The sequence below is a fragment of the Megalops cyprinoides genome, chromosome 14, assembly GCF_013368585.1.
Source record: "Megalops cyprinoides isolate fMegCyp1 chromosome 14, fMegCyp1.pri, whole genome shotgun sequence".
Lineage (NCBI taxonomy): Eukaryota > Metazoa > Chordata > Actinopteri > Elopiformes > Megalopidae > Megalops > Megalops cyprinoides.
The window spans coordinates 10,007,145-10,032,509 of record NC_050596.1 but is presented as its reverse complement, the minus strand read 5'-3'; the positions used below and the strand labels follow the sequence as shown (position 1 = coordinate 10,032,509).

General features: G+C 40.6%; 1 protein-coding gene across 2 annotated transcripts in view; it reads left to right on the top strand.

Moving 5' to 3' along the window:
• The window catches only part of LOC118789393 (fibroblast growth factor 14-like), a 124,279-nt gene that overhangs the window by 85,551 nt on the left and 13,363 nt on the right, over positions 1–25,365 (top strand). For both annotated transcript variants that reach the window (XM_036545797.1, XM_036545796.1), the window contains exons 2-3: positions 7,957–8,067; positions 10,155–10,258. In XM_036545797.1, coding sequence (XP_036401690.1) covers positions 7,957–8,067; positions 10,155–10,258 — 215 coding nt within the window. The remainder of the gene's footprint in view (positions 1–7,956; positions 8,068–10,154; positions 10,259–25,365) is intronic.

Sequence of the window (25,365 nt, the reverse complement as noted above, 5' to 3'; positions counted from 1 at the left end):
GGTAAATGCAGCACACCCAGAGAAGTCCTTTTCAGTGCAGAGAATCCAAATATCATGTACAGCTGAAGATCAAAGGGGCAGAGGTGAGAGCCAGAGGAGGGATGTGGTCATCCATGCTGTGTCCTACAGCTGAATGTTGGAAGAAAAAAAAACAGAGTGGGGTGCAGAAGTAGATTGTAGTTGAATGCATATTACTGTACATGAATAAAAACAAACAAAAAAACCCAACATGAGAATACATGAAACACTAATTAATTTACGCTGTAGTCATGTCTACATGCATGTCGTTCTAGACCTAGCAGGAGAAATGACAAAGGAATCCCTTTTTGTCAATCGGGAACCTGGCACAACTCACAACACAAGTTAATGGGGTGTCAAATGTTAGATCCGACTGATTGCTTTGACAGAATGGAAACTAATAACACTGATAGCCTTCTAACTGTTCTATGCACAGAATCATTAGATGAATCCTACATACACTCAATTAAACGGGGCTGTAGGGGCCTCGGTAATTGTAGCTCTAGCATTCCCTCTCTGATCTAAAAGTGCTTCCCTGTAGGTCAGAATGTAGCCCCGGACGGAATAAGCTATTTTGCCCTTGCAAATAAACCTTTTTCCCTCTACCGCATTCCCCCCTCTCCTTTCATCTTTGCTAATCATTTATTCATGGAGAACCTAACCACACAAGGTGCGGTACGCGATGGCAAAATGTGACCCCGAATGCAAAGCAGGGCTTCCTCTGATATGATTGGATTACTGATGCCTGGTCTTCTGACAGCCATACTGTCAGGTTAATAGCAAGTTAGCAGCCATGGTTATTTTATATTGAAGTCACATGCCCCCCACCCCCCTTCCCCGGATAAAGAAAAACAGAGCGCCTGAATATATTGATTTTTTAAAAATATTGACCTAATCTCCATTTTAAAATTTCATCAAATGGCCATTATCTGCAAAGTAATAGCGTAATGCATAATGCATACCCATCCCCGACTTAAAGCCATACCGCTAAAAAATGTACATAACAATACGAATGCTGAGCCAGCCCGCCTGTGCCCCCGTGCTTCCTCTCCTTTTCCATGGTAACGGGGAGGGGATGGAGCCAGTTTTCCCTTCGTAGGCTGGAAAAGCCCCTCTCGTATTCCAGAAACGTCTAAAGTGGGTCAATCGCGCTCTGGTCCGCAGCTGGAGTGTGCAGCGGAGCCTGGCTCCTCTGTCTGATGGTCACCTCCGCCGTCTGGGAGGGAGATTCCTCCCGTACAATCCTCCTGGCTGCCCCAGACAGGGTTTTTTTTTTTTTTTGTTAAAGGGACCATTTGAAAACGTCTCCACTGACAAACAAAGGAAAAAAAAAAAAAAAACATTGTGTCTCGCTGACGCTCAGACTGTTACACGAGCTACGTGCCCGTCGACATTGAACTTTCTCTGGGTGATTGATTTGTTTTTGAGAACTTAAGCGAGGTGAATAACAGCGCTGACAGATGATAGATTGACTCCCAGACCTCACCTAGATCAGGCAGTGGATGAATATATAGTGTGTTATAGTGAATATAGTAACCATCGATTTTATTCCGGTGGATGCAGAGGGAGGGAAAAATAGTCAAAGAAGTGCTTAGGGTATTTAAATATATAAATTCAATATGGACGTTGGAAAAAACAAAGCAAACAAAATTATCATAATTCGTAGTGATCTACCCCAAGGTTGTTTGTTTTTCAACCATATATAATAACTGCTTATTACATTGAATGCATACAAATAGCCCATGTGCATGGTATTATTCATTTGATATTAGTCTTACAAACAAGTACCTGCATAAAGTGCTTGTAAATGGGATCAATCCAAAACCTGCATGGCAATAAGACTTTTCAGACATCAAAGAACAGCTATGAGCTTAGAGATGCTACTTGACTGTACATATTTTTGTACCTATACAAAGAAGGTGTTGTAAATTTGAAACATGTTTAAATTACAGATCTGCAAAACACATTTTCAGGGACCATACAGACGCTTTGCTGAGACAGGTGGGATTGTTCTCTAATATTCAGTATTTAATTGTTTCTTAAATCGAACTTATCTGAATAAAACAGGTAGATAAGTGTATTGGTTAAATCTCTTCAGAGGACTCTGAAGATGGTTTGTGTGGTTTTTTAGTTGACAGAGCAGTTGCTATTACAATTATCATGTTTACCCCTATGGTGCACCCTCTCAGGAATCCATCTCACCTCCACATTTTTTTAATCATTCTGTTAATCAAAATAATTAATCGATATGAGAAAGCCGCCACCTCCTCGTGCCCTCCTGTTTGAACTCGCCCAAGGAGCTTGTGCGCTCATTAAAAACATGAGAGCGGCTCGGTGGCGGTGACACGCCAGCCTTGTTTTGCGATAGGCCACCAGATGCTCAGGTTTGAGGGCGCGGGGTCTGGTGGTTCTGAGTGGCCTCCAGCCGGGGTGCGGGTGGGCTCCTCAAAAAGACAGCTGGTAACCGCGACCGCTAAGGGCGCGAACAGGGAGAAGGGCATCGGCCGTGATGAGAATTCAGGTCCACGCACCCTCGGTTTTCATCTGAATGCGCAGTGCAGCTCCATCTACTTCATGATAATCATGCATCTTCACTTGCACAGTGCCACACAAAAATACCTGCTGCAATAAACCATCATGCTCAAGAGCCATGCATAATTTAAAAGATGTAAATGCTGCTAGGTTAAACTAAGTTGTAAGGAGTAAGGCGCCAGACTTTTTTTCTCAAAAATACGATTTTGCATCAGGTGACCATCTGTGTCAACATTGCCAATACTGTAACACACTGCTAGAACATTTATACTGAACTAAATCTATATTAAAACAGGCAGTAATGTCATGTAACAGTACCGCTGACAAGCACCACCTCCTGCCATTCCAAATCAGTTATAGTTTTGAACAGACAAACAGTTAAGACAATATTTTGTGGTAAATTACAAAGAACAAAGACGACCATACAGACTGATTCAAAGCTGCAGCACAGCACAGTAGTATAACTGCAATATAAATCTTATGTACGTCTGTAATTTACTTTATGCGCTTAGCAGATTCCTTCATCCAGTGCAATGCAGTCTCCTTTGAAGATTAGCAATGTGCAACTGGATAGTTAATGATGCAATCAAGGACACAGTAGAGCAACACAAGGACACATCTCAGCCTGTAAACCTCTGGTCACAAGCCTGCCATGTGCTCTGCACTTTCCGCGGTCCAGCTGAAGGAGCACTCATGAAGCGCGTTTTATGGATACCGATGTGTACTGTCTGCACTCAGCGGTCCGTTCTGGGGAGAATTTATGAAGCAGGTTTGATAGGCGCTCTTAAAGTATGTACAGCCTGCATTCGACAGTCTGTTCTAAGTTGTGTTCATAAAGTGGGTTTTATAGACGCCCTCGCATGCCCTCTGAATCCGGCGGCCCTCTCCTCCGAGTTCCTTCTTTCTTTCATGTGTGCGGTTCGACGGAGCGGCCCGGTGTCCTGTCCACGTGAGGCACAGGGCTGTCTGACAGCAGACAATAACAACAGAGAATAAATGATAATATGAAAGGTAGTCAGGTCTCTCGCATGCTGGCGGATGTGATTTAAGTGGCATGGAGCATTCGTGGCCCGGGTGGAGTACAAAGTGTGACGGCTGACAGTGCAATGATAGGTTGGTCTCTTTCTGCAATCCAGAGATGAAAGGAGCCATTTTATTAGCAACCGAGGCAGCCCCGCTGTCATACATCTACAAAGAAAGGACACGAAGGGGGAAGTGGAAGTCCCTCTCCTTATTGATGCCTGTCACTTTATCCATTAATGCTCATTTCAGTCACTTAATTCCATTAAGTGGTGGGTAGGATAGAGGGATGTGGGGGGTTGCTGTTGGTTTGCCTCTTCAGAAGGTCATAGATTGGGAGGGGGCAGTGTGGGGAGGGGGTTATAGTTTTGTATGCCGTAGACTGACGGGCCTGCTAGTGTTGACCTTGCGCGGTGGTACCTGATGCATGTGGTGTGAGATCATGATCCCTCCCGGTGTCTGCTCGCGTTGTCTTTGTCCAGACCTGTGGAAACGTTCTTTCACTGGAAGTGTTCCAGTAACAAGGACTTGACCGCCCCTCACCTCACAGTGTGAATCATTCACAGCAAGCCGAACGGAAGTTGTTGTAGTTCCCAACGATTACCGCAGATTACAACAAAAAGCCATTGTTGTACATTGTTGCTTATGTTAATACAGGCTAAACTAAATTCAATGAAATTCAAAGTGCAGTGTGCAAGTTAACTGAATGTGTTAATGAAGTAGCCACTGGAACTCCTACCTACCACAGTTAGATACATTTTCTGCTTAATTCATTTCAATAAGAAAACAGAGATGATATTTTAAGCACAGTGAGCATAAACAATAACCATAGCTATAGGTAACGTAGTTCAGTATGTGTCTAGTGAACAGGTACAGTAACATTTTTAGTGTAAACTGTAGCAATGTAACTGTTCAAAGGGCCGTTTTCACCTGCCAGATATCTTAGTGTGGCTTAACCATTTTTAATCAAAGTTTTTGAAAGGATGAATACGCAGTTATATCCTTAAAAAGATAGGTGTAGAACATATTGGGAATGTGGTAGACAGTATGCCTTGACCAGCATGGTTTGGTCAGATCAGATATGAGGTACAGTAACGTGCCATGCTCAGATGTAATTCAAGCACAGTGGAAACATTCACCCTGGAGGTGACCGTGCTGACGTATGTCTAATGGAAATGAGGCACTCCTGACCCAGAGGGATGTTACTCACTGTTAACTACTGATGCATTCAGAACAACATCTCCTCTGTATTACACCTTCCCTTGCAAGTCATGGCTCCCTACCCCATTTCTGCATCCTTTAGACTGTGATCACGCACTACACGTTTTACACAATCATACACACATTTTGCGCTAGTTTCTTAAACTAATGTTGAGTTGCGTATGTTTGGCATCTTACACATGAGCCCAACCGTAGAACCCAACCATATAAAAGTGTAGATTTTGCAGCTTTTCTGCATTGTACACTATATGAAAGGGGCCTTGGCTGCCACATCCTACCAATGTCTGTGGATAATACAACACAGGCACTGGTAGTAGCAATAATGGTGAAGGCAGTCCTTCAGCAGAAAAGTATAAACACACTGACATGCATACATACAGACACACAATGACAGTGACATGCACACACGCACACGTACAACATGTACACATGTTGTACACACACACACACACACACACACACACACACCCCTGCTAGCTGTGTTTACCTCTCTTGTGCCTGTTAGAGGGCACATGTGGAAGTGGTATCTTCTCTCCTCTGGGGGTGGTGAATATCAAATTTATGAAGACGGCTGAATCTTCATCATGGCTAATATGGATGCCATTAAAACTGAGGGACAGACCCTAGTTTATGAGTGAATATTAATATAAACACACAGCTATTTCAATAACAAGAGAGAGAGAGAGAGAGAGAGAGAGAGAGAAATGTATGCCTCCCATTAAATTTAAAAGCACAATGTATGCCTCCCATTAAATTTAAAAGCTCAAATTGTTTCAAGTGTACAGTGTCTTAAAATTATTTAATGTTTTGCTGAAGAAAAGTAATGTAATATTTTGTATCGTCACTTGTGGGAAAATTTGGGAGGTTTTGAGTGATGCAAAATTGGCTTGAGTAGTTACAATTGTGGCAAAAGTAAAATGTGAGGGAAGGAGTCTTTGAAAAGACTTCTGAACTCCTCCGTGGAGTGGGTGGTTATGCAATTTCACAGAGAGGACTAGAGCTTTGCCTGTCATTTGTGATGCTTTTCAGAAGAACTCTCACCAGCTCTAATGTGGGTTGACTACCTTAAATGTGACTGTCTTTGTTAATCATTGGCATTTTACTCTTCTTAAAAAGGAAATCAATTGAAGCCATTAAAACAAAGCTCCACCTAGGCATGGTGTTCCCACGGACTGAAGATGGAGGCTTGGGAAGCTCTTTCTCTGCAGGGCCATGCCATCGCCACTAAATCTTCTGGCCAGTTTCTTTGAGTTCAGAATAAGAGAAGAAAAAACAGTTCATGTTTAATTGACTGATTGATATTCCTGGATTTCAATGACGAGATTTTTTTTCCTAGTTGCATCTGTGATATCGTTAATCCATGGGAAGCGGCACTGGTCATTCCCTGCAACCAATCACCAGTGATTTGTGAACATACACTCTCTTATAATAATCTATTAATCACTAAGATTTAGCCAATTCTTGTAATCACCTGGAGCGAGAAGCGGGCCTGTGATGGTTTATCAGCTGTGTCATTTCAATTAAACATAGTATATCAAATCTTACCACCTTAAAGGTATTCCGGTTTTTCACGACCACTGGTCCATGTGGTAGTTCGACGTGCTTTATATTGTTAAGAACAGTACAACGATTTTATATCCTGTTGGTGAGCCTGAGTGTCAGCGGTAACAACAGGAAGCAGAGAAAAAACACAAGGTACCTCAAAATTGCCAAAGCAATTTTAAGGAAAATGGAGTTACTGCTATCCTGCGAGGCTGAGCGTTGATTGCCGGTGAGCAACACAAAGCATGGGCTTATTTACAGTACTCAAAACTGCTCAGAACACAGAATTAATGCATACGCTCTTGACTGCCCAAGGAACCGTGATCTGACATCCTCACCCTTCAGGCAGAATTAAAAAGGTACATAATTTTAATGACAGCTCATAGTCTATAAACAACTTTTCCCGGTCAAGTGACTCTAACTGAAATGCTTTTGTGTCCGAATTCGGGGTAAGTAAATGGTGGCATTGTCTAACTTGGCCTGATGGATGTGTTTGTAATCAGGGACATACAGGTGGAATTAAGAAAAGCCCTGTGGGTTTTCCCATTTGATTCTGCAGATCAAAGGGACCAGTATCTCCAGCTTACCATAGCTGGTGAAAAGGTTCCTCGCTAATGAATTCTCCCACAAAGCTGTATTTTTTGCGCCGAGCAGGAAATTGCGGGCCTTTTTTTTCAGGGTATGAACTCAGACTCCTTTCACACTAAATTACCTGGAGACCCATTCTCGAGAGCACCACAGGAAGTGATGTGATTCGCTGGCTGCGGGAATCGCTCACGACAGTTCTTCGTGCGGGTCCAAACGTCTGAGCAAAATTTTTGTGACACGGGCGGAATGCTATTTTCTTTTCAGTTTTGTTTACTGTTCTTTCCGTACTGCTATGAGTCATTAGACATCCTTACATCAAAGGATGTGTTCATTTAGCTGGAATTTCTCTATTAACAGAATAAATTGCTTTATACCTTTGCATGTATACAGACATTTTTCTATACTGTAATCATCACCTAATGACGCATGTTAGCCTTACCTGCGTCAGAAGAAGGTTCTCTGCATTAAAGAGTTTACATTCATCTGTAACAGAGGAACATATGATAGATATAGAGATCCTGCTTGCTGTTTGAAAGCAAAGGTGATTCACACAAGTTTCCCGTATTATACTTTTATAAAACCTAATGACTCCAATACATAATATTTAACCATTTCATGGGATCATATCAGCATGCTAAAACTGAGAAAACATAATAATATTTTACGGTAGGGCTGGGGATGGTATAATGTAATGAAATGTAACAGTTTCAATCAGACTGACATGCACATCGTTTAAGTAATCAGAATGAAACAGGTTATATCATATTCATCTACTCATTTCTAGCCTTAAGAGGGTGCTGTTGAGTGCACCATTTTAGGTTCCTCATTACCCCCCATGCACTTGTAATTTGCCGTGCAGTGACATCTATGTTAATAAACTGACATCTATCTGCTCTTCAGGCAAGGTCAAACATTTCACCTCCCCTTATTTCCTGAAACTATTGGTCAGATCATTATGCATTTTTCGGTAACAGCAATGGTTATTGCTAATGAATTCTGTGTCTTTCTTTCTCTCCTTCTCTCTCTCTTTTTCAGATCCCCAGCTCAAGGGTATAGTGACCAGGTTATATTGCAGGCAGGGATACTACTTGCAGATGAACCCAGATGGATCTCTGGATGGGACTAAGGATGACAGCACTAATTCTTGTAAGTTCAGTTTCCTTTTTGTATGCCACCCGATGGGTAAACTGCGTTCAGTTCAACACTACCTCAAACATGCGTGTGTGTACATCTAAATGCTTTCGGGTCATTTCAAGTTGAGTGTGTTGAAGGTCAGCCTGTGGCTTGCACAGCTCAGCTGTTTGATTATTTCATCATTTAAATAACCAGTACTGATTAGACTAGCTGTTGTGGTGCCATTAATCTATGATGCTGCCAATGAAAGGTATTGAACATTGCACTGTGATAATGAGGTTTAAATTTAAATTATTCTGAGCTGCAAAAAGTTCAGAGAATTGTGGCTCTTGTTGGAAGATTACAGACTTGTGCTGGGTGAAAAGTCCAAAGTGTAGCCAGCACATGTACGATTAACCCACGCAATTACAGAGGATTTAACTCAAGGGGGAAAACCAGCAAGGGAGCTGGGATTTAAAGGTTGTATCACTGAGCAGGTTAAAACAGAAACCCCGGAGAAGGGCCAGATAAATTTACAATATTTCATCTGAGTGAACTCCAGAGATGCTGCTTTATTTCACAGGCTCATGGAGACATGCAATAGCTCTGGCACAGAATACTCCATCTGCTGAGAGATGGCAGGAATAAGACATGAAGCCTCAATGAATGCGCTGTGGGCGGGCTTGTTAATTTGATTTAAATTTGCAGCACGAATGATAGCCCGACACCCGTCTTGGTCTTGGCAAACACACTGTCTAAGCCAAAACTGCCTGTCACCTCTCAGATATAGCTGTACATGGATATGAGTCAGGGGAGTGGTGGCGTCTGCAATTAGATTTCTTCTTGCGTGATTTTTATTTAGGCATGTGTGCATAGATATCTACAGGTATCTATTGATATCTATGTCTGGAGATCCATGTCTGTAGATATGTATGTCTTTATACGATTCACTTTAATGTTAATGTTGATTAGGTCGACTAGTCTAGTTAAATACAAGAACATAATGAAGCCTTTGAAATATGAAACCTTTTGTACATATTGTACCTGCTTGTACAATAAAAGTAAAAAGTGAAAACAGTCAAAAAGATGTGATTTGGAATAACGGTGACTTTTAAATTAAAAATCAAAGAATTTTGCCTTAGGTGCCGTGAATTTCACCTTTTCCAAAAATGGCAAAAATATCTCAAATTCCAAGGCCCTCATTATTTTAATTATATGAAATCCTTTATTTCATGGACAAGATGAAATTATACCTGCACTCAACCTCCATGTTGTCATCATTAAGGCCATTGCCAAAGTACAAAGGGCAAACCATGACACATACTTGTATAGCCACATAATCTAATAGGAAACGTGTTATCATGAGTTGCTTGACCGAATAATTAGGAGCATATGTTTGTCTAATTTCTGAGTATCTCACCATCCCCCCCTCATAACTTCTCTGAAAAAGCAGGCAAGACTTTTACTTTCTCTCTCCAGATTCTCCACTTGTGCCCAATTGGATCATGTTCTGTGTGGATAACATATGGAGGAATGTAATGGTGTTATGTAGTACTGTCCCTAGCAGTCTTGGAGATCCACATTCCTGAGAGTTTTAGAGATGCATATCCACCAGCAGCTGGTTAACTTGTTGAACAACTGCCAACCAATGGGTTTAATTAAGCTATTAAGGTCTGAGTTGAAAAGTAACGTCAAAACCTGTGGCTCATCAGTGGACATTTCTGGTACTGAATGCTAGGAAATTCCAGTACTGGCCATTCTGAATGAATGCATAATTAATGCTCGCAAAATGGATTAGTTGTCACTCGCATTCAAGATACCTCAGTTAGGTTAATAATTTAACACAGACAGAAGAAAGACATTGAAGTGTGGGAGAATTCACAACACTGAGAGATTACAATCAGATACAGTACATGTATGCACATTGTGCTTCTGGCTGGTGTTAACACATACTGTATGTCATCAGAACACATGGTAGCCAGTGGGCATGCAGCTGGCCAACAACATTGCCATGGTAGCGTCCTTCAGGTTTTTAGTTTTAGTGGAGTTCCGATTAATTCTGCTCAAGCGTGTTCACTTGTACCCATGTGCTTAGCTTCTCCTGCGGTGTTTATTTGCAGCTTTGTTCAACCTCATCCCTGTGGGCCTGCGAGTCGTCGCTATTCAGTCCGTGAAGACAGGCTTATACATTGCCATGAATGGAGAAGGCCACCTATACACATCGGTAAGCAGACGGTTATTTTTGGACGTGACTGATGCCGCTGTCAAAACGCTTATTGACAGCAGCTCTAGAGAACTAGATAGCTGTTCGTTTTTATTCAGATCCACTTTACGGTCTGTTTTGTGACACACAGAAGGCATTTTGCATGCCATGTTTTGTGCTTGTTCTCATAATGCGTCTCCGCGTTGAATGGGAAGCTGTTTGGCTTTCATATGTAATGGTTTGCTGTTTAACTGCTGATGAGTCAAATAAATTGGGTTCCACTAATTTCCCTAGGAGATAAATCACATTGCATACTGCATGCTCCTGCACTAGAAAGCGACCGGAGAGAAGAGGGACTGCTGTTCAAAACTGTGAGGGGAAACATGGGCTGCACTGAGCATGTGCTTTGTGGAGGGAGATCTGAGCAGAGAGCTTCCTTAGAGTCTCAACAAAGAAACCGTATAATTAGGTATAAGTATGGTCTTGATTGAAACAGTGCGTGATTTTAGATGGTTGAAATTCATGGTTCTTAGCAGTCATTTAACTAGAAATATGGTGGAACATATATAACTCCAAGTTCACTCCAGAAATTATTTGGTGTGATATGGTGAGGCCAGTTAGGCCTGGTCTGTGTAGAGGTAGACAGTAAGCTAGTGTGGATTTGTGAGCTGGGGTCGGATGAGAGTAAGAGAGTACACAAAAAAGGGTTGTGTTTGTTTTCATTTGTTATGTAGTCATTTCATATTTCAGTGTTTTTTTTTTTCATTCAGTGGAGGAGCCATTTTTTTCCCTGGTTTCGTGAGCGAGTGTGCTGTCTTGCTTTGCCTTGTCAAACTCATCCATGATTTGTGTCTTGTTGTTCTCCACGTCCTGTCACTCTGGAACCAGCATGCAGCACGTGTCACAATGCAGAGTATTTGCACTGTACTTTGTAAGCGTGTTTATTTTTAGTTATATGCACATTTTTATACAGTATAAATGCCTTGTGAATATTTGATTTAATCCCATGTTTGTCAAGGCTGTTTTGGGAGCGCTTTAATTTCCAGCCGATGCTCCAAAATGCGTCTTATAACCGTCTTATAACATTGCAACTAGAGTGGGATTCAATTTACAGTGACCCGGTTTACGACAAGGTTTCTGGAAACCTATTGTGTCAGAAAAACAGGGATTGCCTGGATGCTGGATGCAAGGTGTCTGTTTGCAAGATGGAAGTATGCACATCTAGAGGCAAAGAGAACAGAGAACATGTGCACCACTGCTTGGACCTTCTGGTAGCCAATGAGGTCACAGCCAATCGTAACACTTACTCTCCCTCATGCATTCAGGGGTCTCGCTGCACAATTGACCGCTTGTGTGTAAACGATTGCAGTTTATAATCATCCCCTGGGATGCCCCCACACACTGCCTCTCTGTTCAGCCTTGTTTTGAGCACTGTACCTGAGGAAACCGCATTATAATCGTGACCCTCTCCCCCCATCGGCTGAAAAGAGGAAGCGGGAAGGGAGAGTGGGTTTGATTTTTTTTTTTCAGGAGTGTTCTTTTCCACTGTGAATGTGACGCTAATGGTACACCTTCCATTAGGTGCCATTATAAATGTACTGCCAATCAAAGTAAATGACAACCAATTTCATTAGAATTTCCAGTCACTTCCTGTGCGGAATGTGCCAGAACTTGTGAATTAGATTGATGGGAGACTTTTAGCAGTTATAAACTTCTGACATTGTCTCTTTTCACACTTGGCCAATTACTATCTATTATTGAAAATCTATATATACGTCAGCGGCCAGTGAAAAGGATTAAAACTGAAGAAAGCAGGTGCACTTTGTGGTATTTTTGGTATGTATATTGTCCTCCTGTCTCATCAGGGATCCCAACAATGGGATTCATTAAGTTATGATAAAATGTTACACCGCTACTGTTATTTATAAAGCACTAATGGAAATGAAGCCTTTTTGAATACCTTCTTTGGAGTTCAGAGTTCCATTTTCCTCTTAAGAAGATATGAAGGGGGTTATACAGTCTTTAGAGAAGGATGATGAATCCTATTAAAAAGCCTGTTTTGAGTCTTATCTTTTGTATTTTAAGGTTAAGGTATTTTAAGGTTTTTGAAAGAAAAAGAGTTCAATCATTTACCTCTTTTCAATCTTTTTTTGTATATGGATTATAAATTATCTCCAGGCTAATTGCAGCTTATTTCTCTGTAGGCTACAAAGCTGATTGTTAATGTTTGTTGTGAAGGCAGTACAAGCCATTTTCAGCTGCTCTTTTGGGGCAGAGCATTCTTTTTGAACTAACAATATGGGATTTCTCTGCTAAACACATTGTGCCAAGGGAGAAAGGGTCATTTTTTGGATAGTCTCGCATTAAATATAAAATTCTATTGATGCACTACCAGAGACGTAAGATTCACAGATATAAATTAAATTAAAACTGAAAATCAATCCAATTTGTATTTAATGCCTGAAAGGATAAACAATTACCTGGTGGCCCGCGGAACAATTCTGTCGCACTGTTTTCTTTGTGAAATTGTTTTTTGCCTGCTCTCGTAGTTAGCAGGGAATAAGAGATTTCATTTTTTTTCCATTTCATGCCCTACAGTTTTTTGCAGCGGTTCAATTCAAAACTGTTAAGCAGCACGGTTTTATTTCTCTTATATGTGTCAGCACAAGCGCTTCACTGCATCACTGCAATTGCACCATGAAATAATATTTAATAGTATTCTTGATAAGTATATTTCCAAGTGTTACATTCTAATCTTGAACAGTGAAAACTGCATAAGGAAAGGACAGGACAACAGTCAATTGCAACATACAGTACCAATCAAAAGTCTAGACACACCTTTCTTTCTTCATGATTTTCCACATTTTACAATAATAGTAAAGACATCAAAACTATGAAATAACACAAATGGAATTATGCAGTGACCAAAAAGTGTTAAACAACTCAAAATCTTATACAGTATATTAGATTCTTCAAAGTAGCCAAAAATATTTTTTTAAATTACAAGAAATTCATGCACTTCACTACTTATATTGGTCTAAGAAACAAATTTCAAGCAGTTAAGCAAAAGTCAAAATCTCCTTGAGTGCATGTTTCCCATTGTCTTAATCAGGTGTGTCCTTTTGACTGGTACTGTGTATGGGAGGGGGTACCATCTCATGGAAGCAATTGTAACTTTGTGTTTATTATTGTTCAGATGTGAAAAATACATATTTGTTGAATATTTATTTAAGTATTGCACATTCATAAGTAACTTAAATATCAGTATATCAGCAGTCCCTTCTAGTTGCTGTCCATTCTCTGTTCCCCCTCTTATAGCTCAGCATGCAGCTTGGTAAACTCTTGTTAACCTGATCTACAATCGAAATGAAATGACACCCCAGGGGACTATGAGTAAATTCTGCTCCAAACAGTCCTTTACCTCATATTACACAAGGGACGAAGCACACAGATATAGCATGTTAGTACTTGTACAGACATCTGAACATCCAAGTAGTACTCCATACAATTAGATAACCGTGTTGCTCTGTGTCAGTGAAGTCCAGAAATCCAGAGAACTATTTCCAAGTTTGTTTGCCCCAATCAACAACACCAACGAAAAAGGATCTTGTTACAAATTGCAGATAGCAATTTGTGAGGTATTCAGAAGTCACTCTTCTATGCCAAGCACATTTGTCATGTTAATTTTCCATTGGAAAGAGAGTCCTTTCTGGGAAATTTCTCTCTGTCTGTGGTGCTGTCACCACAGCCAACAGATGGCTTTGTGAGCCATTGTTTCACTGGTGTTAATGACAAACACATCCTGTTAGCAAAAAAAAAGTGCACTGCCAGATTGGATGCATTGAGACTATCTAGTTCAAGTCCTGAAACTTCCACATGAAACATTTTCCATCAGAAACTAAAGTAAATCAATAGTAATAATAATAAAAGAATGGCACTGTGTATCAGAATGGTGAATCTATGCACAATGTGTGGTAGCACAGCTTGTGAGGGTCTGTATAGCAGAACATGGTATACTGTCCATGGAAGGGGTTTACCAAGGTCCCTGATCAAGATCACAAATGGACATTCATATATTCATAGACTAATCTACAAAAAATCAGGAACAATGGAGTGACAAATACCATTGTGCACAGAATGACACCCATGCTTCTTATGAAAGGTGATGAGGAAACCTGTTTGTACAAATGCATTTTTCATGAATGATGTACAGATTTTTGCTGTAATGATAAGGGAAAATATTGGTCCAAACTGAAATTCATATTGCTTTATTTCACCTTCCCTTACTGGTTTCAAGGTAATTAATTACTCAGCTAATCTGTGGTGGAGAGGAGAAGCCAGACTTCTGTAAGGTTCATTATTTCTAAAGTGCTCCACTTCCCACTCTAATGTAGGGCCTGTGTCAGGGAGGTCTACCATTATGGGAGCTGGTGGGAGACCAGCTTCATGCATTAATGAACAACAAGGTCGAAGCTACTCGTCAGTGCTGGCCTGGCCAACCTAACCAGGGGCCAAGAGACCTAAAAATAGACCCCTTTCTTGTGCTGCATTATGGTGCGGTGATTATCAATGGTCTGGGGTCTTTTTTTTTTTTTTTTATTAGCGTTGCTCTCATAACACAGTTCAGCGGCTGGAACGCCACAAAGAAAACCAACATTAGATACAGTTGCCCCTGCCTCAGGCCCGTTACATGTAGTTAACCAGATGACACTGTAACTGGCTTCACCATCAGTCTTATTTGTGTCATCTGGGTAACATGTGCTGTAGTGCAGCTGTTATGTCACAAAGGCAAATGGTAGTTTAATGGAACATACAGTACTGGCAAGACAACAGATAAACTGTGAGTTTGCAGTCTTTATTACATATAGCATATTTTAAATTATTTGGTTTGACAAAGAAGTTTTAAATCCAAGGTCAAATTCCAAATGGAACTGAAGACAATTTGGGAGTGGGTATGTCCACCTGTAAGTTTAAAATTGTATTTGATGTAACCTTCGAACTCAGAGGTAGCACCTAGGTGGAATGTTTACCTTGAATAAATCCGCTCTCAATCCCTTGCCAAGATGAGATGGGCATTGGGGAATTTAATGTGATTGCATTGTAATTTGCATCGAAGCAATTCATCACACTTCTAATTCAAAGTGAGTCAGCTGTTGTTCACAAATGTCAAGACAAGAAACCAACCAAAGTTCCCTTTGAAGCAAACATTAATATGTGACCACAGCCTCATTCCTGTGCAGCAAATGCACAGCACTTTCCCTCATTAGTGTGCTTTTAAATACTGTACTTCCAACCTTTTCTCAGTGCCATCTATGAATAAATACTGTGCAGTTATGTGTGTATATGACATTACATTGCATTCATTTAGCAGACCCTCTTATCCAGAGCAACTTCCAGCACAAAAGAACATAAGTGTATCCATTCACATATTTTTTCCCAGCATATCCATTTATAAGATTTTTATGTTTGCACAGATGTGAACACTTTGGAACATTTAAACAAGAACATGAAAAAATTGCAGTGCTTAATTGAAATGTTGGTTTATGTTGGTGAGGATGGGTATCCCGGGCAGAGCGGCACAGAGCACACCAACAGCCTGTCTCCCGGAACATGGCATTTTATTCGGCAAAAGAGAAAAAAAAAAAACAGACCTGTGGTGGCTGGGGTGCCCCGCGGTGCTGTGTTGGCTTGACCACAGGGATGACAAATTGGTGCAATTACACACAAATGCCACACCAGGGGATAACCTTCTCTGCCCTTTTTTTCTGGGTTACCAGGCAGAAACCCACTCATTTCACAGTGTACCCATCATTTCACAATTTTACAATTTGCAAATGTTTATTCAAGCGTTAATGTACCTCCAAAAAAATGAAGGCGCAGTGTAAGACATCACATTTTTACAAGACACAGTAAAAATAAATGTAAATATTCCATAAAAGTATACTTACAAATTTAATGATTATGTAATATAATGTAATAATTACAGGAAAATGCTTTGGATCTGTAAGGAGTTATCATCAAACAAACATATTAACTAAATAATGCAAATTTGATTTGAGGAAAAATTAGGACATTTCTATCAACAGAAGAGTATTTATTGCCTTACTGAAATATACTGGGAAAAAGCCAGCACTCTTTTAAATATGTATTCCTAATAGCCTCTGCCTGAGAGAGTTTTTCAAAGGAATGTTGATGAATTGCTGTTGTACGTTTATTTATTTTCTTGGCATCTCATCCCATAGGGCATATAGACATCTCCTTGAGCAGCAGTGTATCAGAGCTATTGATTTTCACACCTCCCAGAACAGCACAGGCCATGATGCGGAGAGCCAGCGCGCCATTGATATCGACACGCTGATGTATTTTTAAAGCATATCAGGTCTACTTATAGTATTTTATCACATTCATGAATAGAACGAAGAATGTATATTTGTTAGCAGAAACCCTCACTGTGAGATGTGAATGTGGCAGATAATCAGGAAGTGTGAGGATGGAAATAGCAGGGTATTGACTGTGTAGCAGGAAAGAGCAGTGCAGGAACCACTGTGGATACCTCTGTAGAAAGCCCTGTGGATAAGTAATGGGCTGACCCCATGTACAGCCCATGGAGGTACAGGATTTTTACTGGCTGTCCTCCTGACATCAATGTCAAGACACTATTTGTCTTGGAACACCAGACCTTTTGTCTAGAAAGGGTGGTACTGTTAGTTTGACCTATAGCTAGCATTATATAACAAATGGCTATGTTGCTAAGTTGCCAATTAGTGCTACTAGAGTCCCTGTGTTGCATAGCTAGATAGCTAAGTAAATTATAAAACAAATTTATGAGAGTATTCGTATTTGAAATTACGCTTTCATTTATTTGAAATACTTTCACTACAGTATACAGTATACAGAATATACCAAAAATCAAATACTTTAAAATTACATATCAAGTAATTTCATTTCAAAGGTAGGTTAAAATCATTCTAAAAGCAGCAAATACAGGTATTTTTTACTAGCTTTGGCACAGTACCTATCATTGCTCACTCTCAGACACTCATGCACGTGTTCAATTTGTGTTTGTTGCCATACTACATAGAGTGTAACAAATCTGAATAAATTTGAACTACATCCCTGGAAACAAACATTTTGCACTGGGAAATACTTATGCCAATCACATATTTCAGTGAATTCTTATTAATATTTGAAATGCATTCCTGAAATAAAATAGTTTATTTGTAAACACTTTCAAATATGTTTACAGAAAATATTTCAACATTTTTGCCCCGGATCTGCCCTCCAGAGCTATAAGAAGTTATATATCACCGCTAATGCACAGTTCAAAACATACTAGCTGCACGCTTCACAGAAAAATAACCAGAAAAACAATAGTCTGTATTTGCATACTTCTGCATTTGCAATAGTCTGCGTTGCCATCTTGGACATGGGATTTCCTTGGCTTGCATTAATCACTCCATACAAGAATAAGCTCCTAATATACATCAATGGGTTGTTCATCCTTTCATGTGCATGATATGCACTGCGCTGAAACAGGAGCACCACAGATGATAGATTATTGATCCTATTCCCCTTTGTGATTGCTTTTTAAGGATGCAAAGCTTTATTTGCATAAACAGCTTTTTATAGGGAAATTCAATTCCCTCAATTCACTTCAGTAAATTTTGCATTGACTTTCTGTCAACATCTAAACATCAGCAGCCACTAAATATTGAGTTGTGAGTATGTCCCCAGAGTAAATTCATCCTATAGACCCAGTGCTGAAACTGTAAGCACTGTGTAGCCTCCTGTATGACTCATTCTAAGAGACCAGGAAGAGGGCATTCGGGAGTCAACTCCTCATCCTTCCCGTTAGACAGGAGGGATTCTTGTACATTCATCCATGCGCAGCACACTGATTCTAATCCTGTGTGATCGGTGATGATAATAGCAGCCTAATTAAATCAAACCTCTGGCGTCATATGCCAGCATTCATTCTCAGGGTTCACACTCGTCAGTCTTCAGTCACTTCTGGAGATTAAGCAGGTCTTGTGCTATGAGGCAGGTGTACCTTGTTTTCATTCTGGTGCGGGTGGCCACTGTCATTTAACTGTGTTTGACATAGATTGACTCGACATTTAGTCTGGGACAGCTCGGCAAAACATACTGACTTTCTAGAAGGTAGTTTTTTACTCCCATGCAAAGCATTAAAGTGACAACAACAATGCACAAATCTGGTGCAAAGATGAAGGAAATTTCAGAAAGGAGCTAATATTAGCAATAATGGCATCAGAGGACACCAGTGCATGCGTTAATGAAAAAAAAAATGATGGGAGAGATTAGTTTCTCTGGTCTGAAGCAAATCTATGCGTCCTCTCTGAAGGTGTTAAAGAAAGCAAGTATGGAACATACATGACTGTTTTGCACATTGCTGATTTCATGGACACTTGAACCAACAGCATGCTATGACTTCTGCTTTTGATGAAAATAAAATGTTGATATACTGTTCGACTAAACCACAGAGAAACACTGAACACATCTGGTTGTGATTTTTGAGGAATTTGACAGCAGGTCAGCTGCTCTCCTGTCAAAAACGAGCGTACCTGTTGGAGCTGAAACTGACACTTGGAGTGAGATTAGAGACAGCTTTATGTATGTTACCCTCCAGCATCCTCTGCACGTATGCCTGTTCTGTACATTTGTGAAGACATTAGTCAGGCAAAGTTATAGCTGACCGTTTGTCATTGTTTCCCAGTTTTCATACTGTTTATGACCAAATTTGAGAGGCCATGACAGGTATTGTTGCCAGGTAGACAAAAAAAGCTGCTTAAAACACCCACATGTGTGGTTTTATTGCTGTGATTTGGCACAAGTGTGTAATACGTGTGCCAATAGGATCACAGCAATACAGAAGTAAAATGTCAAAGGTAACAGAGCACAGTTCTCTTGTGGAACTCCACAGGTTTGAAAATGCCGACTCCTTTCAGCTGTATTACTGAAGATTTAATTAGAAACATGTTTTTTTTTCAGTCCTCCAGACATTTCTGCTTCACTCCCTGTTTGCCTACTGCAAGCCACACTCATTCATTGCCATTCATTTGGGAACGCAGTGGTTCTTGCTGATATAAGATGTAATAAGGGGCCATCCCTCACAGAAAACAATGATAGTGAGTTGGAAGTGGCCCCTGCGGGCCTCCATACAATGACAGCTCATACTTCAGGGATCGTCTCCTCAAAGCAGGAGAGGACATCTGAGGAAGATCTAAGATGTGTGATGGGTTGCATCTTTTTCCTAATCTCACCACCCCACGGAGTCGGCACAGGTGTCAGTTCAACAAAAGGTCTATTCATCTGATGGGGCAGCAGGTGTACTCCGCATAAGAGGTTCAGGGGCGGTCATTCTTTTGTACGAATCCAGCTGGAGTACACCTGAGGAAAGGTTATTGACAGCAACAAACAGCTGTTGTTTTAAACTAAAACACACACTCAAAAACTGGCAGGGTTCAGGTAGAACTGATGGATGTGGACATTTCACCGTTTCTCAGGTTTGCCACCTACCACTGTGTCAGGAAAAGAGAACTTCAAAAAAAAAAAAACTGTCAAGGTTCTAGGCCTCTTGATCTTTGTCTTTTATTTATTTATTTATTTATTTCTTTTCAGTTTTATCCTGACTGCAGACTGCGATCTCAGACTTTGCTTGCTCTGTCTGTCTGAGCGTTACAGGAGGAGGTAAAATAAACACAGTGTTCCACAGTCTCCTGGCTTAAAGGCGTCTGATGTTTGGCTGAATCAAAGTGTCAAACCCACTGCGCTCCCATCGGAGAGGAGTCTCTGGAGGGCGCGGTGGAAACGGGAGTGGCGTCAGGAGGGGAATGATGCCAGAATTGGACGTGCTCACTGCACCCAGAACTTTGGCCAGCTACGACAGCGCACAGAAAGAAGGCTTCCTTGCTCTGCAGAAGACCTGCTCCACGTCTTCCCTTTGATGAACGCTTGCGTTCTGTAATTCCCTGATGGACAGCGTCAACCCTGATGCTTTCTGATTCTTTAAAAACCTTTTTCACCAGTATTTGTCTAAACTGGAAGCCAGTGAGCAAGCAGGTTTGATAAGTGCATCAGGGCCTGTATCAAGGCTATTTCAGTTGTGTAGCGCTCAGAAGTGCTGTATTTCGCTGTGGCGGTAGCAAGCAGAAATGGTGTTCTTTTACTGCTTTTCAATGATCCCTCGCTGCCTCTTTTCCTGTGCTCCCACAAAATGAAAGTCTGACCTTCTCATCTTTACTTTTTTTTAGTAGTTAAAATCAATAGAGAAAGCTCTCTCAGAGAAGTGGGGACGGGAAAAAAAAAGAATTCCCTTCACCCTTCCTTAAGGAGCACTTTGTGATCTTCCCAGGGAAAAAAAAAAAAACAAAACAAAAAAAAGAAAAAAAAAAAAAAAAAACGAAGAAATGCAGTCTGGGGAAAGTGCTTGATTGGATGCATAGCACCAAGCATTTCAATCAGCCTTCTGAAGGAAATCTATGTGCTACATCAAACAAAACACTCTCCCTGAGTTTAGGTTAAGAATATGAATTAAAATTTTCCATGTAGTGAAAGGTAATAGCTACCAGCTCCTACTAATAAATGCTGAGTAATAGTAGTAGTTCCAAGCTCCTACTAATATATATAATAACATGAATAAATGAATGATAACAATCTACTTAGAAAACCTGCTATATCTGCCACACATTAGAGAGCTATGTATTATGACAGACAACACAGTACTATGCCTATGTGGTTTTGTCATAAACCAACATCTTTGTATCGCCATGTCAACCACTTGCTTCCTGGAACTCTGTTTAAATGGGAATACATGTAATGAATGCAGCTGTAGCTGGAACTGACTGCCCTGGAGAGTTCATTGTATTACCCTATTCTCAGCCTCTGCCAGCTTTCCTGGAGAGATTGTATGGAGTCACAAACAAATATACAATGAGCTTTTGACTGCAACAAGTAATAAAAGATGATATTGCCTTTATTGGTAATTTATTTGAAGAGTGTATGACTGTTTGCTGCATACATCTAAGGAACACAGAGTGATGTAAAATTAGTTCAGTCAGGGATACATGTGGTATATCCTGTCCATTGGTGTATTATAAGCAGAGATGTGAGAATATGTGCATATGCCATTTTCTAATGTCATAATAAATATGAGCAAGTACATGCCAATATCTGTCTAAATAAAGCATACATTAGATATATGTTTTAATTATTTTATAATAATACATTTAAAGTAATAATAGTAGTAGCTGTGAATTACTAATTAACTAATACGGCCATTATTATTACTAACTTAGAATGTTGTAGGTATGCTATACATATGCTAGTGCTAATTAATGAGTCAGATAATGAAAGCAGATGGCTTGCTAAAAAGCTAATCACTGATTGATTGAGTTTCTGCTAATCACCCTCTCCTATTTTTTTTTTTACTTGTGACTACGCCATCTCATTTCCTGGAGAGCCACAAAAAATTTGTCATAGATCATTAGGTGCACATGTCCACTTTCCCAAAGAAGATATTCCCAGCAACAGACATATTCAACATTTTGTAATTACTGACTCCTATTCTGACAGTGAGCCACTGTTCTAAAATCCCAGCATCGAAACTGAGTCAGCTTGCGGCCCTTACTCCTGTGAAGAGAGCGATGAAGAAGAAACAGGGGCTGCTGTGAGCCTGTTTAGTCTCAGATCCTCAGTCAGGTTTGATGTGGCTAGCTCTCTTAATCCGGGATGAACACATCCTCTCTCCCCATTGATCTCTCTGAAGCAAACTGTTCTGAGAGCAGATGAGACAGACAGATATGCTAACGTGAATAAGGAGACAGTGTCCTCGACATTCAAAACTGTCTGAAAGGGAAGGAACTGGGTATACAGTCCTAGGTCCTCCTCGCCTCTATTCCTGATGGGGATAGTGCAAAAAAAGTCAATTATCTTAATTCGGCAGATTTGCATATGACCAGCCTTCAAGCTATGACTGCAGTCTTATACCCAGGTCACTACAAGATCAAACTGATAATGAGAGGATAATTTAAAACAATACTAGTTGTTTCAATGTACGTGGCTCACATACAGTAGCTTGTCAAAGGATTTTATTGTTGCAGAAACAGAGAATGATATATTGTTGTTCATATTTGAATGAATACATTTTTTCAGTTGTGTTGTGCATGTGTTCTGTTTGATACTTGATGTTTGGCATAAAAAGCAGTTAGTGAAATATATCTAAATGTAAGCAGGATTGAAATGCCTACTTGTTTGTGGTGCCTGTCAGTTTTGGGTAGTTGTTTATTAGGTTTGCTCCTTATTTGACATTCTTATGCAGTTTATACTTTACACGTCTATCTGTACAGCTTTACATAATTGAAGCAAGGTACCATGCTCAACGGTACACAGGCAATGGCCCAATCAAAATTCACACTATTCCTTTCAGTCATTAGTCAATTTACTTATCCACTGCACTATAGCTTCTATTTTTATCAAATGGGTGTTGTTGATTGCTAACGATATGTACAGTATATACGCTATGGACAGGTATCAGATAACACAATAACAGAGTGATCCAGATCCTTCCAAGTATTGGCATCCTGCAAATCAAAAAGCGAAGGGCTGTCAGCTATGAAATCAAACTCCTGGGCTTCATGCTGTCACCTTTGCGCCTTTGCAGCTGCAAGGCAAGCAATTTGACAGTACGCCTCTCAGATTTCACAATAGTTTATTTAATTGGCAGGATCATTAATCTAAGTACCTGAAACAGCTGCGGTGGAGCCGCGAGACGGAGCGGGCGGCCCATCTCGCCCTGCAGCAAACACTAGGGCCGCTTCCGACACCTGCTCAGCCAGCGCAACATCTGGGCGGGGACCAGCGGGCTCAGCACCCATCCAGACGCCATACGTCTAGCCTGCTGCTCCTTGGGCCAGCTACGTTTCATGAATACGCTTAGGAAGACGTGATGCCACAGCCACGCAATTGTAAAAAACTGGAAATGGCATGAACAGAAAATGGATATGAATTATTATGTAATTACATACATAATAATACAAGAATAACACACTTAACACACTTAATTTAGCTATTCATGTCTAGCTAGCTAGCAACCAACAGTAGCCTAACAGTCTGCCCAAGGAGAGCTATGAGAGGTCACCACATGTGTTACTTAGCTAGCCAGCCAGTTCACTTCTGAGTCAGGTCCTTAGTTACACTAGCCCTAGCCAATTACTTTAATGCAGCACTTTAGCTAGCTAGCTGTAAAAAAAAAGTCATACGCAAAAATACTGTTTGGCAGGACATAATCCACATTTCAATATTAATTAATATTTTTTAAAGAAAATCAGGCCAAGCTCCTGCTTTCAAGTGCTGAGTTAAATTAACAAGATCCAAATTCTAGCTGGAATATCCAAATTTTAATTAAACTCAAATAGTTGAATTTCCTTACACAATATATGATACAACTACTACTGGGTATCTAGGTAAGTAGGTAAAACACTGGCCTGCAAGATACTTAGCTCACAAATCATAATGCAACAAAACCAGTGACAAAATGCAAAATGTGTTGTCTGATCACAGTGACATAACTAGGCTATTGTACCTACTGACCCACATTCGTGAAAGGAGGGAGCTTTGATGGCAGAAGCAAGGGCTACAGAGGAGGGAGAGGTGAACCAACAGAGTGGTGAAGAGGAGCATTAAACTCAGACGCTGTCAAATCATTTTAGGCAAATCTGTGGAGTCATCAAGCTCCAAGTTTGAGTGAAGTCTCGGCTCACAAAGCTCCAGGTCAAGTTTTGTGTACGTTTTTTTTTTGAAGCAAATTAAGTCTGAAGTCAAGAAATTTGTGACTCTAGCTGCACTCGAGTCCATATATCGGATAATAAAAAAAATTCTTTTCGTAAACAGACAGAAATACCTGAATGAAATGCATCCCATACTTCAGCTGGGCAAAACCAAAGCAGGTCAAATTATATTAGAGTAGGAGGCATGACTGAAGAAGTGAGGAAAGAGAAAGAGAAACTTTCATCAACTTTTGCAGCCTGCTGGGGGGAAAAAAAACAACTTGTTTCTTTAAGTGGAGTGGCAAGGAAGGAGTCGTCTTTAGCACAGCAAGAGAAACATTAGCCCTCACTCACAGCACACCGCAGCTTTCAAGTGCATTTACATCTCCGCCGTGTCTCGGGCTGTCGAAATGTCATGCTGACTGAAACTCTAATTGCGAGCGTTGGCACAGAAGGCCAAGCGCAGGCCAGGGATTGCATTGAAAGGAGGTAAAAGCCAGTTACTATTGTAGACAGACGGCTGAAATTTCCCTGGGTGCCTTTTTATTCCTCCTCCTGGAGTATTTGACAGCTGATTTTAAATACCTCTTTTGGCTAACCGCATGGCTGCACTGCCTTCTCCAAGATTAAATGGAGACGCATTTAAAACAACAATGAAGAATGGGCAATTCTGATGAATGCTGCAGACCTTTTAGATAGCAGCTGTGCCACCAGGTAATGCTATCTCAGAAAATTATGCACATTTTACATGTGCTGAAGAGGTGTCATAGGTGTAACCATTATGGCACTTTGTCCTCGACTTTGATTGAGGGATTTAAGCTACTTTACCAAGAATGACAGCGGTTGCAAAACACAGGGATTCTCTGTCTTTGCAGTTCAAAGCTACACAGAAATAAAACAGATACAGTTTATCCTGACCATTGCTGTGTGAATTATCTCATGCTCATTTCTTGAGCCCGTTGGACCAGTATTGTCACATTTCTGCTAGACAGTGCCATTTGTTTGTGGAGCAAAATCTCCAGTATTTGAGAGATAAGAGTTGAAATGAGCTACCCAAAGTTCCTTTTTTTCCTTTTTAAAGCTGGTCATTTTGACTTATGGGTGTCAAGTCAGATGTTATCACATTTTCAGATGGGAGAGGAGACTTGACCAGTCTAGACCCTCAGGGTTAAAAGTGAAATTGGACAGATGGGCCTATGATTGAGGGGAGGGCAAAGACTGAATTTGGAGAGGACCTGACCATCATATTGTGACTCACATGGCACCCTATGCAGTTACACCCGTCTGGGGAAGCCCTATCATATCCAGGACTCTGCACAACAATTCAATAAAATATTATGCACT